The following is a 17004-nucleotide window of genomic DNA, read 5'->3' as shown; positions in this document are numbered from 1 at the left end:
TTTGTCTGCAGGTATTCAGAGAACAGGCGATCGATGGCGAGACACTGCCGCTTCTGACCGAAGAGCACTTACTGAACAACATGGGACTCAAATTGGGACCGGCGCTGAAGATCAGATCACAGGTAAGACTACGATTGGCTTGTTCCCATGTAGACCAACCCAAGCTGTACCCTCCCCCCCCCAAAAGCTCTCTTACAAAAGGCCAGGGAGCTCTCCCTCGCTGTTGATCATGTGCAGAGCTGTGACCCTAGCTCTCGGTGCCACAGCTGGGCTTCAGTGACTGAGGCAGAGCGAAGATGCCGCCCTGGTGAGACAGCGTCATTCACTAGCATGTTGCAGGAGGGCACTATGGCCGTGAAACCAGCTTGCTTGCTGGTCAGTGTGGCTATTTTTAGCATGCTGGCAGGAGCTCCCCGCAGCCACCCACACCCTCACAGGCAAGGAGCTGTGCAGAGGGAGGGCTAACTCAAGCCCTCTCTGGTTGTATTACGGGTGGGCAAAGCCGCCTGTGCCCCCTTGGGCAGCGGCTGTGCCTCAGGCGCACTACCCCTCCCCCGCCACCATTGGGCTGACAGGCCCTAACCCAGTGGCAGCCTCAGCGCTTGATGATAATTAGCCAGCAGATTCCTGGGCTTTAGAGCCATTGGTTTGGGTCAGTGGGTCTGAATTTCAACACAATTAATCTAATAAACACAAGGAATACGGGCTGGTATTACAATACCTGGCATGCTGGGTTTTTGGGGTGGGTTTTTTGGAAAGGAAGCAAAATCTAATGTCTGAAGGCCCTGCTGTTCTAAATGGAGGGTAATGTTAAAAGGGAAAGAAACATTTGTGACCAGTCTCTGTAAAAGCAAAATGCACACCGACCCATCCAGATCAGATACACTCATGTAGCTGCATTGACACACACACACACAGGGAACACATGACTGGAATGGGTATTTAGACATATTAATAACACATTCCATAAAATATATTATATATGTACACTAAGATACATAGTGATTGCTGTATTATAGCTGTTTATATAGGTGTATACACAAATTTTATATGCATATGTATGTGAATTTATGTAAATAATGGTGATACACAGACACTCACCATCGACACAGAACCGTCAGCTTTAGTTTCCACTTCCCACAAGCCACACATTTGTTATGTTAAAACAATAAGGGTAACTTTATTGCTTTCCCTGCAGCCTTTACTGTTTATGAGGGGTCTAATAAAAAGGTTCTGTGGGCAATTGTTCCCTGTGGATCAATTCAGTAGGAAATAAAACTCTTACGTTTCTTAAAAACAGAGAGCTCCAGCTAGCGCACAGATGTGTTGGGTTTAGCTTTTTGGGAGAAGGGCTGAGCTCTGGTTTTAAAAAGCGAGAAAGCCCCGCCTCAATCAGCAGTGTGAAAGTTGCATGGGGGGGAAGGAGGCATTTTGCCAAGAGAAACCCCCAGTTGTTTGGGTTGCACACAAGCCTGTTTCTATTGAGGCTTAAATGCAGAACAGCTGGGTAGGTGCTGAAACGTGGTTCGGAATTTGGCCCTGGTTGGGAGGTGAGAAATGCTGCAGATGTTTCTCCACCCTTGGGGTGAGGGAGTGCTGCCCCCTGTGCCAATCTCCCTGGCCCACCCTCCACCCCTAATGTAAAGTTGGGCAGCCATTAGTGCCGCACCAAAGCTGTTTTCAGATTGGGCTGGTGGCAGGAACGAGGAGGGACTAGCTTGTTTTTCAATAGCAAACAGATCATTTTTCTCCATCACAATCCTAAGGCCTCTCCACCTATCCCTGCTGCGGTCTGCAGTGTCCTGCTCGCCTTGCTCTGTCTACTTGGGGCATGTCCTGGAGCTCTGCTTAGAGGCGCAGCTTGTGTCTTTGATTTCCCTGCTCCCCCCCTCCCTGCCCAAAATACTGAGGCGTGCGACTTCCCAGGAATGGGAGGAGCGTCCCAGCTCCAAACTGGCATGTGCTGGAGGGCAGGGTGTGTGGCTACACAAGCCACCTGCTTGCTCGCAAACCCTGGTTCTTTAGCACAGCCTGGCTAGAGCCCACTCTCCCCCCATGGTGTGGGGGGGGGGGGGGGGAGAGAAGTGTAAGAGAATAAAAGGCATCGGTCAAGTGCTTCATTTAAAACCCGCCTCGATGTTACTCCTCTCTTCTCCCCACCCTGTGCCTCTTCGCCCTAGGGACCACTGCCCAAGGGAGGTGGGTGCTGCAGGAGGCGGTGGCACTGCCAGGTGTGTGCTGCGAGATGGACTTTAGAATGACAGAATCCTAGGGCTGGAAGAGACCTCGGGAGGCATCGAGTCCAGCCCCCTGCCCAAATCCCAACTAAATCATCCCAGCCAGGGCTTTGCCAAGCCAGCACTTAAACACTTCTAGGGCCGGTGATGCCACCACCTCCCTAGGGAACCCATCCCAGTGCTTCACCACCCTCCTAGTTTTTCCTAATAACCAACTAGACTTCCCCTCCCCCATTGTAACTTGAGACCATTGCTCCTCAGAGACCAGCCTCTCCCCAGCCTCTTTGATAGCAGCCTTTCACTACCTGAAGGGCAGTTCCAAATTCCTCCCTCTGTCTCCAGTCTGTAGATTAAATAAGCCTAAATCCCTCAGCCTCTCCTCACAGGTCATGTACTCCAACCCCCTCATCATTTTCATTGCCCTCCACTGGACCCTCTCCAATGTGGTCAACGTCCTTTCTGTAATGGGGAGGGGGGCAGAATTAGACACAACACAACACTCCCAGCTGTGGCCTCACCAGTGCCAAATAAAAGGGAATAATCACTTCTCTAGATCTGCTGGCAATACTCCCCCTAATGTTCCCCAATAAGCCATTAGCCTTCTTGGCTAGCAGGACACATTGTTGATTCATATCCAGCTTCTCATCCCCTGTCATCCCCAGGCTCTTTTCTGCAGAACTGCAGCTTGGCCACAATTCAGGAACATGCGTTGGCTAAAGAACCCCAAGCACTGTTACAGACTGGGGACTGACTGGCTAAGGACCTGCCCCGCCTCTGCCCCCCCCCCCCTTCAGTTTATCACTGCAGAAACACAGTGTGAATCATGCAGCTCAGGATGTGGGTGGTGGGGAGTGAGTTGGCGATGCAGAGCTCCCACCCGGCTGACTGTCCCAAGCGGCTCTGGACCTAGTCTCACAGTGAGACTGTGACTCCAGCCAGCCAGTGTTAAACACTTGCCTTTCTGCCGGGGTCAGGCAGGGGGCTTTATCATGGGTCAATGCATCACCTACCAGCCCAAACCCAAGGGGGACTAATAGCTCTTCAGCACCTTGCCTCGTTAAAGGGCAGACAGTGGAGCCCACACCTGCTACTACACAACACCGGAAATGTAAGCCTCCCCCCAAAACATCACAGACACAAAGCCCCACCCCCATTTCCTTGTGTAAACTATTAATTAGTGTTTAAACCAGGCTCGCTCTGCCTGGGCATAGGTGGTGTCCAAAGCCAGAGGCCTGACTTCTCCAACTGCCCACAGGCCTGTGTCGTTCCACCTGTCTGTTTGAGCAAGCAACAGGCTGCAGCAGCAAGATGCCCTGCTCCTCCCCTCGCCCCCAACAAACACCCGACATGTTGGTTCTAGGCTGCAGGCACCTGGAAGAGGTTCCACTTGTGACTCCCCCCTCCCAAATTCAAGGCTGCGTGGAAACGCAGGCTCAGCGTTCAGTGCGTCCACCCTCCCGCTGCTGCCTGCTAAGCAACTTCATTTGCTCATTTCAGGTGGCCAAGCGCGTTGGCAGGGTTCTCTACATGGCAAGCTTCCCCATGGCATTCCCCATGCAGCCCCCCGGCTTGCGGCCTCCGGACCGAGACCTGGCGCCCGCAGAGCTCCGCCCCTCCTCCACCGGCAGCATCTCCTCCCCCTACAGCAGCAGCCTGCTCCCCACTAGCCGCATCTCACCAAAGCAGGAAAACGGCAACCCCTCCTTACTGGCGGGAATCGACACCACCAAGCCGCCGTCGTAACGGCCCAGCCGCACGACTCCCTCCCATCCTGACACCGCGTGACGAACTCAGCGATGTGCGGGCGAGCCCCGGGGACCTTCTCGCCCAGCACAAGGAAAGAGGGAATGTTGTTGTGTGCACATATTTACTTCTGTTTAAAAAAAAAAAATAAGAAAAGCTCAAAGAAGGGGAAACAAATCCAAAGATTTATTGAAAGCAATTCAAGTGGGGACAATGGGTTACGAGAAAAGCTGGCTATGCTCCCCCCTTCCTGCTTGCCCAAGCCAGAGGGACAGCAGTGGACAGAGATGGGAATGCACATCCGTTTGCCTTCGGGGGAATGTGGCTTTGGAGAACTGCTGGGGGGGGAAGGACCCTGCCCGCCAAGGCAGAGAGCCCCGAACTGAGCAAACCAGCCCCTCCCAGAAACTGTACTCAGCGCCTTGTTCAGGTGTCTATGCAGCTCTAGCAGCTCTTAAAACAATACCAAAGACAGACAAAAGGCACGTTCCGGTCCATGTTTACTTTGGTGCGGATGGTACGGCAGAGGCAGCTTGGGCGGTTCTCCCATGGGCAGGAGGTGCCGCGGTGCTTTCACTGCACACGCAGACGACAGACTCTGGTGGCATCGCCTTGGCCCCAGCCTCTCCCAGGACTTTATTTTTGGTAACTTTCTTTTGAAAAAAAAAATGTAAAAAACAATAGTGGAGGGGGAAGGGCCCCCCAGGTTCCTCCTAGCAGCCTCCCCCTCCCCCACCTGTGTACAGCAAACTTATTGATATTGTTTTTTGGTTGTGGAGGGGTTATTTTTTTAAGCCTTGTTACAGAGGTGGATGTAGTTGCACATTGTGGCCGGCTAAGGCCCATGAGGCAGGTACCTGTGCGTGCCCGTAGGAGGTAGGGAGGTCAGGCAAACCAGGAGGTAAAGTTTTTACTACTGTGAAGAAGATGGTAACTCCTGGGGCTGACCTCTTGTGACTCGTACAGTTGTGAACAACAATCACACACGGTACTTCTCTCTCTTTTTGTTTAAATGTTGCACGTGCTACCGTTTTTCTTATAAAAATAGCTTGGTGGTACCTTAGCTTCTTTATCTTGTAAAAAAAAAAAAAAAGGTCATTATCCATCCCATCACAATAAATGCTTTCCAGCAATCAATTTAAATAAAAAAAATCAGTTAATTTACTAAGGGTCTTTGCTTCCCCCCCTTAGCATGCCTGCTCAGTGCCACGCTGGTCCTCTTGCATCTGTTCACTGTACGTCTAAGCTCCGGGGGGGCACGCTCAGTTCTTGTGCATTAAGCCCACTGCCCCTCGAGCTGTGTCAGGTTTTGCTTCACCTGCTACAACTGCTGCAAGAAACCTCCTGGCACAGCTGAGCGATGGAAGGGAGCACGCCCAAGGTTGTGAACAGCGAGGTCACATGCACTTGGGCGGCCGGGCCGGAACCACAACCAAGGGACAGAGCCTATGGCTAGCTGCCAGCGGAGAAGGTGAATGGGAAGTGACTGCAGAGCGTGTCAAGAATCTGTTATTGCAAAAGTTTCTTGCCAAAAATAAGGTTTACTTTAAAAAAAAAAAAAAAAAAAAAAAAAGGGCCGGGGGATTTTGGACATTTCTCATCCCAAACTCAAGCAACGTCAGACTGACAAAACGGCAGGCTCAGGCTCGGTTTTTATCCTCTCAGCACACTTGCAGGGCAGCAGCGGACTGGCCCCACTTCCCCCCAAAGCTTTTCATGTGATTGTCCACCTGCATAGAAGTTAAAAGGGGGGAAAAACAAACGTGAAAAGCCCCACCCCAGGGGTCTTTACTCAGTGGCTTGCCTGGAGGAGGGGGGAGGGGAAAATGCCTCAACATTTCTCCTGGAAATTTTTCACCAACATTCACTCAATCCCATCATCAGCTGTTCCCATTCTAAGCCCTGCCAGAGGGCAGCAGCCTCAGAATGGTTTCCTTCCATTGCTCAGCCCAGTTTCGGGGGACGAGGGCGGGGGGGGGGGGAGTGCTCGTGACAGGCAGCCCCAGACAACAGCTGGAGTGGGGGTGGGGTGGGCAGAGTTTGCAGGGAACTCCTCAGAAGAGAGGTGGCACAGGAACGTATCCTCCACTGGGCCCCTTGCTCCAGGCGGCTGCTGCGTGACAAGTCCTGCTGGAGCAGCATGGGCCTCCTTTTCAGCCGCTCTGGGGCAGCCCCTCCGCATCTCTCCGCCCCCAAGGCCCCTGTTTCCGTGTAGTCCTGGCCTGCTAAGGCAGCACGGGAAAGGTCATTGGCTTAGGTTCTCGGGAATTGCAGCCCCTCCCCCCCAAGGAATGCACCGAGGTAATTAACCGTGAGGCTGAGCAGAGGGAGACCCTGCGGCAGGAACCGGGTTCCCAGTAAGGGGGGCTCAGGGCCAAGCCAGTCCCCTTTGCTTGCTGGGCCCTCATGCTGGAGGGACACCCTGAAAACCCCTCTCGTAAGCAGCACCTCAGCCGCGCTGCACGTCAGGATGAAGACAAGGGGGCTCAGGGAGTAGCCTCCCCTTCGTGGGTGCTCTGCACGATAGAAAAAACTGACCGGCTGGCCCTTCCCTTCGGCTTGTCTGCCAAGTTTGCAGGATCATCCTCTTTCTGCCCCCCCCCTCCGCCCCCGGCTTGCGGGCGTGGCCGCGGCTCTGGGCTGCTTGGAACGACAGCGGGGGACGTCTCCGGGGACAGGGACGTGCCAAAGACACGCGGCAAGCAATCTGGGAGCAGCGTGGCGGCATGCCCAGCATGGGCAGAGGAGCCTGTCTCCCCCGCGGACTGCTGTCTTTGGGCGCCAGCAGGCTGGCGCGGAACGCTGCATTATTTAAGGCACTGGAGTTTAATGAGGCTTTTTATTACCTTTGCTGAGCGGTGTTGCTGGCCCTGACGTGGGCACAAATTTCACTACGTTCCCAAATCCGGTGGGAAGGTCCAGGCAGCACCTCGGCTGCATCGGTGACAAATTCCACCCCGCAAGGGCTGCCTGTCCCATGCGGCCCTACCTCCGCCTTGGGGACCAGGCCTAGGGAAGCCTTGAGGGACCCCAGCCAGGGCTGGCTTTGATTGGCTGGGAGGGCACAAACTCGCCCTCCAAGGCCCAGAGTATTTGCAGTTTTCAGTCACCGGCTAGGTCGTCAAAGTAATCATCACCAAGGTCCTCCACAATGTCATCGTCCCCTTGGGCCAGCAGCTCGAGGTCGGCTGGGGACAGCCGCCGGGCATATGCCAGCTGCTTCTGGGTCTCCTTGGAGGTGGACGGCCCCTCCTCAGCTCCCCCTGCGGGCAGAAAGAGCAGAGAGGTGTAAACCTTGCTTGATCAGGAGGGAGCCAGGCAGGCGGAGGCGCGGCGACCCATCACTAATTAATCACAGATGCTAATTAATTTATGGGTGCCGCTGCAGCTCCTAGGAAGCGGGAGGGAGAGCACAGCAGGACTTCCGGAGCAGCGCCTGCTCCAGTCCAGGCTGTGTGCGCACTAAATGCCATGGAAGCAGGGAGGGGAAAGGGAGCCTAGCAGAGCTCCTAAGATACCCAGAGCTCTCTCCTCCCAGTTCCCTGTAACCCAGCGCCTTTCCCCTCTGCAGTTCCCACCCCTGCTCCCCCCCAATACAGATCAGCAAGAGACACTTGCCCCCAGCTGGAAAACTAGCCCCAAGCTCTGCCTCCTGGAGGCCCGGGTCCCTGGGAAGGTATCTGTGAGTGCCCTGCAGAGCTGGTTTCCAGGGGCTGTGCAGAACTCCCCAATCCCAAGTGGCGTTCAGCTCCTCCCAGCACATCCATGGGATCCCAGCAGAGGCAGGGCCGCTCTGCGCCTGGCCCCTGGGCTGTGGTCACTCAGCATCGCCCCAGCACATGGCCACTTAGCCGCCTACTGCAGAGCTGGAGGACAGCTGGGTCTTATGCCCACTTCCTCCTCCGGAGAGCGCCCAGGGCGGGGAGGAGCCATGGAACAGGGTGCCCGCTTTGCTGCCAGCCAAACCCGAGTGCCATGCTGGACATAAAGCAGGGGTGGGCAAAGGGCCTCCATGGGCCGGATGCGGCCCGCCAAGCAAATTGATCCGACCTGCGGGGGTCCTGCCGCTCCCCCTGCTCCCAGGCCAATTAGTCTCCTCCCGCCCTGCAAAGGGCTCTGGCGGTTGACCAAGCGCGGCGCTCTCTTTCAAGGGAGCAGGGAGAGAGAGATTTCACTTGCTCCCCCTCCCCAGGCCCTGATTGTGTGCTCCCCTCTGCTGCCCCCCGGTCAATGTCCCCTCGCATGGCCAGGGGCTTGGGCGTCTAGAGTGAACCGCCAGCTGCACTGCTCCCAGCCTGGATCCAATGCCCATCTAGCCTGGGCTCTGGCACTAGCGTACGTGCCAAACCACAGCCATCGGCAGACCGGTTCTGGGCAATGCTCTTGCTTGGACTCCCCTTAGCTAGCAACGCAAACCTCACAGGAGACACAACAGCCACGCACGGAGTCACTGGGCTTGGGCACCGTGGTGGTGAGATCCCACTCCAGCCCCTCGGCTCTTGCAGACAGGCAGGGCCCATGGCAACACCCCGGCTCAGGTGCCATCCGGCCCGGCCTTGCTCTGCCAGCAGGGTAACACCGCCAGAAGCGAGCCACTGGGATCCGCCACGGAGCAGCATCCAACAGGCTGCAGTGAGACGCGTGGGGCTCGGCCTGGCCAGGACAAATGACTGGTTGGGCTTCCGGCTCTGGAGACCTGGCTCGCGGGGCAAGCGGGGTCTCTCAGGAAGCACAGCCCAATGCTGCCCCTCCGCAAGGGCCAACCAGAGAAGCCGCCCTCTTGCCCGCACACCCGCCCCTTTCCAGACACCAGTCACGAACAGGGACACGGGCTGGACACCACAGCGCTCCATGCACGTAACCCCCTAAGCACTAACCGCTCTCGGCCACCACGCACCCGGGGCGTCTCCACCCAACACCCGGCGGCTTCGGCCTGTTGCTCCCCACGGGGAGAGAACCGGCAGCCAGGAAAAGCAACACCCCTGCTCTGCTCAGGGGAAGCGTTCGTGCGGACGGTGGACGTAACCTGTGGAGAGCCTGGAAGGGGAGGGCACGGAGGGGCGGGGGGCTGAAGGAAGGGCTTGAGCCGCTGAGCAGGCTGTCCCTGGAAGGCGATGAAAGGGACTGGCAGCCTGCTCGTCGATCTGACCCCTCCAGCGGGGTGCCCCTCCTGGCCAGAGGCCCCCGCCTGGCGCACAAGGGAAGGGGGTTCCCAAGCTCTCCGTGTGTGTGTGTGTGTGACGCCCACAGCCCCAGCCACGTTTCCCCTTCCTTTCCCTCGACATCAGCGTGGTCCCACGCCCACCCTCCCCGCCTTGGCTGCTTACCCTCCGAGTCGCTGGCTTCCTCTCCCTCCTCCGTCTCATCTTCCTCCTCCTCGATCTCATACGCACCATCCTCATCCTCGCTGCTCTCTGCTGAGCCCTGCGCCGCCTTGGCCTTTAATTTTCCTGCAATTCATTTGTTCCGGTTACACCGACCAGCCGGCTGAGATCCCTGGGGGCAGCAAGACCCCACAGGGGACTGCTGTGGGGTGCGCCCTCCTCTGGGAGACAGGGACAGTCCCACAGCCATGAGCCCGCTGGCTGACGGCATGGGAGAGCCCGGCCCACAGGCCGCCCCGAGGGCAAGGGGGAGGAGCAGGCCAAGGGAGGCCAGGAAGTCACCGCTGGGGCCAGTTGCGACAGGGCAGGCCGAGGGCTGAGCAGTGCTAGGCATTCGTGTCGCACACAGCGGCCAGTCAGGCAGCCTCCAGGAGACGTGCAAGCAGCTGTCACAGCTCCACTACTGCCCAGGGTGGGGAGATGGGGAGAACATAAGAGCAGCCACACTGGGTCAGACTAAAGCCCAGCATCCTGTCTGCCGACAGTGGCCAATGCCAGGGGCCCCAGAGGGAGTGAACACAACAGGGAATCTTCAAGCAATCCCTCTCCTGTCGCCCATTTCCAGCTTCTGACAGAGGCTAGAGACACCATCCTTGCCCATCCTGACTAACAGGGTTCAAGAAAGAACTAGATACATTCATGGAGGGTAGGTCCATCGCTGGCTGTTAAAGTCCTGGTCTTCACAATCTCCTCTGGCAAGGAGTTCCACAGGTTGACTGTGCGTTGTGTGAAGAAAAACTCCCTTCTGTTTGGAGGAAAGGCCAGCAGGAGGAAATGGCCCTGACCCAGATGAAGAGAATGAGGAGGTGCTAAACCCCGAACCAGCGTCCGCGTGTACTATGCAGCCTCCCCTAAGCACCAGCAACCTGTGCATCACGGGGGCAGGTGCCCTGCAGGGGTGAGGCACAGCCTAGCTCCTGCCACCATGCTCAGCCCCTATTGGGGCGGCCCAGCCAGCTTACAGGGGAGGTGGGCCGACGGCGAAGCTCGCTAGGCTGCCCCTGTGTTGCGGGTCCAGAACAGCTCTCAGCAAGGTAGTTGACATCAGCTCCATTTATTAGCGCTTGGGGCCAGCTGAGTGGCCAGACCCTTTCCCTGCCCCGACACAGGGACAGTCCAAAGGCGCATCAACGCTGCCCAGGCAGGGCAGTTTCACCCGCAGCGTCCTGTCCCCTCCAGCAACCGCCCACTGAACCCCGTTATTGCCTGCCCGTTTCCTTCCCCTTTGCACAGGGCTGCTGGAGGAACCATTTCTCTGTGGGACGCTGCCTGGCCACCCTGCTGTGCGCCCTTCTTCTGTGCTCGCCCGCCCCCTCCGCCGGCTGCTGACCTGAGCGCTGCCACTCAATGAGCTGCAGCCAGAGCCATTAAGAAGTGGGTTGCAAGTGCTCTCACATCCCCTCCCCCCCCCCCCCCCACACACACACACTTGCTGTCTCTGAACGGAAATCTGGCTGCCTCCGGCCTCCATTTATTAGGCTTGCTGGGTGCCGAGACGATCCGACTAATGGAGCTCAACCCTGCGCCCCGTGGCCATGCAGAGAGCTCCCCTTGGGGGCAGGCCTGGCAGAAGATGGATAGCCGCGCTACCCACCACACCAGATAATATTGATGGGCACCCGAGAAGCCTATCGCTGCACACGCAGGACAAGGCAGGAACAAAAGCTCCCGCCAATTCATCATGCAGCGGGAGCCAAAGGGGCTGTCAGCGCCGGTTAGCAGCTCCGAGAGCTCATCTGATAGAGACCGAAGGAGCCGGCTAAGCTGCTGAGCCCAGCTGAGCGCAGAACGGGATACCAGGCTCTTGATTAATTTCCCCACTTTCATGTGCTGGCCTCAGGGCCTTAAAGGGGCACTGCCAAAAAAACCCACCCCCGCCGGTTCATCTGCAACTGAAGTATTTCAGAAGTCTGGCTTGGTTCCCGCTCCAGGCTGCCTGTAGTCGACTGCTGCTAGCCCGTGCTGCCTGCCCTGGTACACACGGGGCACCCAGCCTGGCTGCGGTTGGGGCAGCCAGCCTCTCCCCCCACTGCGAGGACATTTCAACAGCTAGTGCGCTAGCCTGCCCGGGCTGGATGGACCCTGAGAGCAACCTCTATTGTAACACAGGCACCTGTCTCGAGCTCAGACTACTCCATGGCCCCACCGCGGTGGCACCACAAAATACCAACTTTTCTCTCTCTTACACCCCTGCGGCCGCCCCCGGATGATGGATCAGCTGGTCCCTGCAGCCCTCTGGCGCCCTAGGGCAGGGAGACGATCCATGCCCATCCCTGAGCAGGGTCCTGCGCCCGCTCACCTGCATGGGGCCAGGCTGGGGCGAGGAGCAGCCAGGAGATGGGAAGTGGAATCAAGGCTCATTCCAACTCTACACCCACCTGGGGGCTGGTCCCACCCAGGGAGGAGGAACTGGGGGAGTCCAGAGCCTCCTCTTTGGGACACTGAGCAGGGCAATCAACACCGGATTAGCCCTAAGCACCAGCGTGGCGCCCGGATGCCATATGCCAGCCCACCCCTCTGCCAGCACAAAGCCTGCATAAAACAGAACGACGCTGCCTGCAGTTCTCTGAGCCAAGAGGCCTCAGCACACAATTCCTCCCCCGCCCCCCTGTCTCCAGGAGTCCCTGCTGACTCGGCTTGGAGATATTAGCCTGACTTTTAATACAATTTGGTGGGAAAGCGGGCGCTGTAAAGTCTGCATGAATCACTTTAATGATGAAGCTATTACTGGTGCAGGGGGAGGAGGGGGCGGCGCTCAGGCAGGACGGGAAAGCCGCCAGCGCTCCCGGGAGGCTGCAGCCATTCTGACGAGTTGCCCGGCCGTGCTGCCAAACGAGTGGGCTGCAGGATGCACGTGGCCAAACAAACCCGAGCCCCAGGCAAAGGCTTCGCAGGGTTCAAAACGGGACGGGCTGGATGAAGATTGGCGGCATGTGACTCACGCATACAACCCACTGGCTCTGCAAGGAACCGTCAACCTCATGCTTCAAGCCCAGCTCGAGCTACCGAGAGATCAGAATAAGCCCTAATAGTGGGGGCAGATAGTCCCATCGGGCCCCAGCGCAGAGCTCGTCCACCTTCCTCTGGCACCGGCCAGTAGCAGCAGCTTCAGAGACAGGAGACTGGACTAGATGGGCCAATGTCTTGTCACCTGGAGCTGCTGTGGCTGCCGAGCCCAATGCACCACCTCAGTTCCTGGACACGACATAAAACGAGGGACGTTAAATATCGGTTAACTGGCTAGTCGAGTAACCTCATGAATTCTTAGCGGTTAGTCGACTAGTCTATAGTCCCTGGGGGCGGAGCTGGCAGATAACGTACTCCGGCCTCACTCCTGGACAACCCCCACCACTCCATGCTGCTGCCTCTGTATCAGAGTGCCAGGCGGGAGCAGGTCACTGGGCTGCCCTTGCCATGAGGCGAACTGAGGCAGCCGCCTCAGGTGCCAGACTGTGGGTGTGTGTGTGGGGGGGGGGGGGGGGGGGGGCACCACTAGGACCCAGAAAATTGAGACCCGAGCGAGGAGGCATGGGGGCGTCATTTGAACTCCCTACCTCAGGTGCCAAACTGTTGTGGGCCAGCCCTGGCTGGTCAGCAAGGAGAGCCAGTTTAAAACCCAGCTCCCCTCAGGGACCGGCTGTGAGTCGCCCTGTGCTGCTGCCTCTGATAAAGAGGCAGCACCGTGGGGTGGCAGCAGCCCCTGTCTAGGGGGAGCTGAGCTGAGCTCCTGGACCCAGCACAAGCCAGAACTGAGCTGGGCTGCCTGCCTGCCTGGCTCCTAATACACTTTAGCAGAGCCACGATGGGGGAAGGGGGAGTATGTCCTGGAACTGGCATGAGCCAGGACTGAGCCGGGCAGCTGGGTAGCCTGCTAAAAAATGTACGGGGCAAGGGAGGGAAATGCGTGTAGTCTATAGCATTGCCCCATAAGCTTTTGCTTATCAGTTAATCAACTACACTATCACATCCCTACATAAAACGGGAGCACAAAGATACCCTCCCAGTCTCCGTGCAGAGTTCCACACCCCGAAGAGCCTTCCAGTGATCACCGTGTTCTGCCTCGCTCACCGACAGGCCATTTGCACGATCCTGTAGTGCTGGGTCAGTGTCAAGCGAAGGACACCACATAGGACTGAGGGGGGAAGAAGATAAAAGCTGGCCCCAAACAAAGAAATTAAAACAGATGCTCCACCCATTCCCAAGGGGTAAATCCCTCTGCAGCAGCTGGAGAGGACTTAATCAGAAACATGTGTTGGAGGCCAAGGGCCAGAGATGAATGACACGTAACTTCATTGTAAAGCGAGCCTGTGCCTGTCTGCACACATGTCGCCTTTCCATAGTGCTCTCCAGCCCAGCAGAGCCAAGCCTCTGTGCACACCAGTAAACTCGGCCTTGTGCGCCTTCTGGGAAACACCACTACTCCCATTCTACAGATGGGGAAAACTGAGATACAACAGAGGGCAGTGGCCCAATTTACACCGTATGCGCTGCCATGGTACCGAGCCTCCTCCTCAGCCCATGCTGCTGTCCAGGAGGCCAAGTTGCAGGGCTGGATGAGAAAAGTCTGGCTTGCATCACTCACTGACTCTGACTGGAGTTTTGGCTTTTGAGGAGATGCTTACGGCACACGGCAAGTGTCTTGAGGCAAGAGGTGCAGGGCCCATGCAATCCACACAAAACCTTGGGTCTCTCACCTAGCGGCTGGACACACGAACATGCAAAGGGAGAGCAGGATGGCTGGAGGGAGTGGGAAGCAACTGAGAAGTTGGAGGAATAAAATCTGCCAAAGCTCTGTCACCGTCTTTCTAGTCTCTGCCCTGATCTCCCACAAAGCAAGGCCCCTTGGCTGGCTGCTTGTTGCCGGGGAGATGGGTGGCTCCCCCCACGCACACACTGGAAATCCCAGCAGCTCTCTGAAGGAGGTGTTTCTCAGACGCACACTTGCATTCTGCTTCTCCGCACGTTCTCCCTCTCGCCGAAGGGCTGTCAGGCTCCTGCACCAGGAACCCCACAGTGGGGACTCTCGAACGGGACATAGTCAAACCCCACTGGCGAGCGGGCGCTGGCTGTCTCACCCTTAACGCCATGTCCCTGGGATGCTCTATTAGACCAGGACCCCCTCGAGGGGTCTGACCAACCAGTACGTGCTACAGAATTGGGGCCATCGCCTGTATCCAACACACCCGCATTCTTCCAGAAAACCCGAGCCAGAAAGAGGTCAAAGCCATGAAGGGCTGGGCAAGCAGCTTCGGGGGAGAGCTGTACAATAATCATCTATTGATAATCTATTCCCCGCCCCTACCCAGTAACACTTGGAGTGACTAATTACCTGCTAAAATGAATAATCCCTTTTCTTATCCCCCACCCCAGAGAACACACTGCCTATGGACTGCTTGGCTACTCCCACATGCAGGGCACACGCCAGGAAATCTGCCCTCCAGAAGAACCACGGTTATTTCTTTAATAAATGAAAATATTTGGACCATCTCGCCTCCCTCTCCTCCCCCCCCCCCCCCGGCCCATACTGATGTAATATGCTTACGTGACAGATAAACGAAGAAACCTGCTCAAGTTCATTAGAGGCATATCACCGCCTAATGCGGACAGATTGCTCATTACAGCCCGGCCCGGAGAGAGAATGCAGCCACGCTTCCTTCTCGCCGCTAATTGCCTCATGACGAGGCAATCCCGCACCTCTCCCCAAGCCATTAATAATTGCCAGGAGCCGCCGTCTCCCCCCCCAGAGAGCCCCGTCAGCTGGCAAATGAGAGGAATGCTACCACTGCCGCCCCCCGCCCTAGACAGAACAATCGATCAAATCCACATCCCCCCTTCTACAAATGCAGGTGGCTCTGGAAGCATCCAACCCATTTCCACACTTTGCTAGGGAAGCTACTGGGGGAAGCAGGCTGGAGAGGGGCTGCTTGGAGCTGTGCAAACTCCGTTCCATGTGGCGGGTGTATCAGCAGCCCCCTTTCCTGCCCCTTCGGCATTGCTGCAGCTCGGCAGAAGCTAGCCAGCCGGTTGTATCACCACAGCTTATCCCTACCTCTGATACTGGTTTTTAACCAGTTAAAACATTTGCATGGAAGAGCCAAGTCAATGGGCTGTTAAAACACGTGTAATTGTGAAACTGTGTAACCGCTGAAAATGTCAAGAGTTACACGTGGGGCGGCAGCAAGAGGCAGCAGGTGACTCCCCAGGAGCCAGTGTGCTGGGAGCTGGCTTTTAAGCCGGCTTCCAGGGAGTACAGGCTCTTGCCTGCCGCCCTGATCTTGGGACGTTGGCTACGGGACGGGAGCCGCGTGTAACCGTTTGGGTAACCGATAAGCTCAGTGGTACCCAACACGGTGCCCGCGGGCACCATGGCACCCGCGGGGCCATTCGTGTGCGCCTGCCAAGTGCTCGGGGCTGGCCTGGCCCTGGGCACGTGGCGCACGCATGGTGCCGGAGCCGGCCCCGGGCGCATGGCGCACGGTGAGCGCCGGCCCCGGGAGCACCACGAATTGGCACGGCGCTTGGAGGAGGCGCCGGCCCGGGGCGCGTGGCACTTGGGGGGGAGCTCCGGCCCCAGGCGTGTGGCCTTGGAGGGTGGGAGCTCCGGCCCCGGGCACGCAGCGCTTGGAGGGGGGGCACCAGCCCCGGGCGCTTGGAGGGGGGGCACCGGCCCCGGGCGCACGGCGCTTGGAGGGAGGGACACCAGCCCCGGGCACGTGGCTCTTGGAGGTGGCCCCGCCCCCGGGCGCGCTGATATGGGGGGGCCCCCGCCCCCGGGCACGCTGCTATGAGAGGGCCCCCGCCCCCTGGCACCCGGCGGGCGAACGGCCACGCCCTCTGACACCCGGCAACCTCCAAAGGTTGGGGACCACTGGATAAGCTCATGCTTATCAGTTACCCATTTAAACGGTTACACTCTGACATCCCTCATCAGACGCTTTCTCTATATCGGATGCCTGCCTCGGCCCTGAGGTGCAGATGTAGCGGCTCCATGCACTGACGCTTGCCTGGCACCTTTGCCTCACCCGGCTCAAATCCAGTAGAGATCAGAATGAAGCAGCGAGACAGGCTGGCAGGGAAATCCCAACAGGTGGACTGTTCCGGAGGTGGGGAATTATTTTAATTTTAGGAGGCAGGAGAATAACTGAAGTCTATAAGATTCCTAGGCAAACAAATCCAAAACCTCATGTGTTTCCCTACGGAAAGATCGACCAGCAATTGATCTCAACACGAGTCAGAGGTTGAATAGCCCTGGGCTCTATCACCTTCCTCTGGGCCTTCTGCTGCAAAAAAACAATTCCAGGGCAGCGATGAGCAGGCACAGAACCTAATTTTATAGCTCCAATTGGCATGATAGGAGGGAAAGATCTGTGAGACTGGACCCTCCATGCAGATCTCATGTTTTATGCCTATATTTAAAGCACAGACATACATGCTCTCCCCTCCAACCCACACGTACAGTCAAGTTTGTAATGTTTTAGATCTTACATATAAATGGGAAGGGGGGGGGGGGGGGGAGTTTGACACAAAGTTACTGGTGCTCCAGCACGCTTGGCTTGCCATCAACATCATTCCAGAATTAAGTGTCGATGGAAGCAAATTCCTGGCTAACAAAGAGACGAGACCTGGCTTTGGGGTAATTG

The 17004-nt window shown here is 57.2% G+C and overlaps 2 protein-coding genes across 14 annotated transcripts in view; one reads left to right on the top strand and one right to left on the bottom strand.

Annotated features, from left to right (window-relative positions):
* The window catches only part of SAMD11 (sterile alpha motif domain containing 11), a 397470-nt gene extending 391897 nt beyond the window's left edge, over positions 1 to 5573 (top strand). For all 13 annotated transcript variants that reach the window (XM_075906866.2, XM_075906862.2, XM_075906863.2 and 10 more), the window contains 2 exons: positions 12 to 122; positions 3735 to 5573. In XM_075906866.2, the coding sequence (XP_075762981.2) occupies positions 12 to 122; positions 3735 to 3980 (357 nt within the window). In that variant the 3' untranslated portion in view covers positions 3981 to 5573. The remainder of the gene's footprint in view (positions 1 to 11; positions 123 to 3734) is intronic.
* Positions 5565 to 17004, bottom strand: part of NOC2L (NOC2 like nucleolar associated transcriptional repressor) — a 90995-nt gene continuing 79555 nt past the window's right edge. Inside the window, exons 18-19 of the mRNA XM_025186660.3 lie at positions 9308 to 9430; positions 5565 to 7243 (exon numbers count right to left, since the gene is read on the bottom strand). Coding sequence (XP_025042445.3) covers positions 7083 to 7243; positions 9308 to 9430 — 284 coding nt within the window. The 3' untranslated portion in view covers positions 5565 to 7082. The remainder of the gene's footprint in view (positions 7244 to 9307; positions 9431 to 17004) is intronic.

The sequence above is a fragment of the Pelodiscus sinensis genome, chromosome 24, assembly GCF_052426305.1.
Source record: "Pelodiscus sinensis isolate ZL-2025 chromosome 24, ASM5242630v1, whole genome shotgun sequence".
Taxonomy (NCBI): Eukaryota; Metazoa; Chordata; order Testudines; family Trionychidae; genus Pelodiscus; species Pelodiscus sinensis.
The sequence above is the reverse complement of the archived record's forward strand: the minus strand, read 5'-3'. Positions and strand labels throughout refer to the sequence as shown.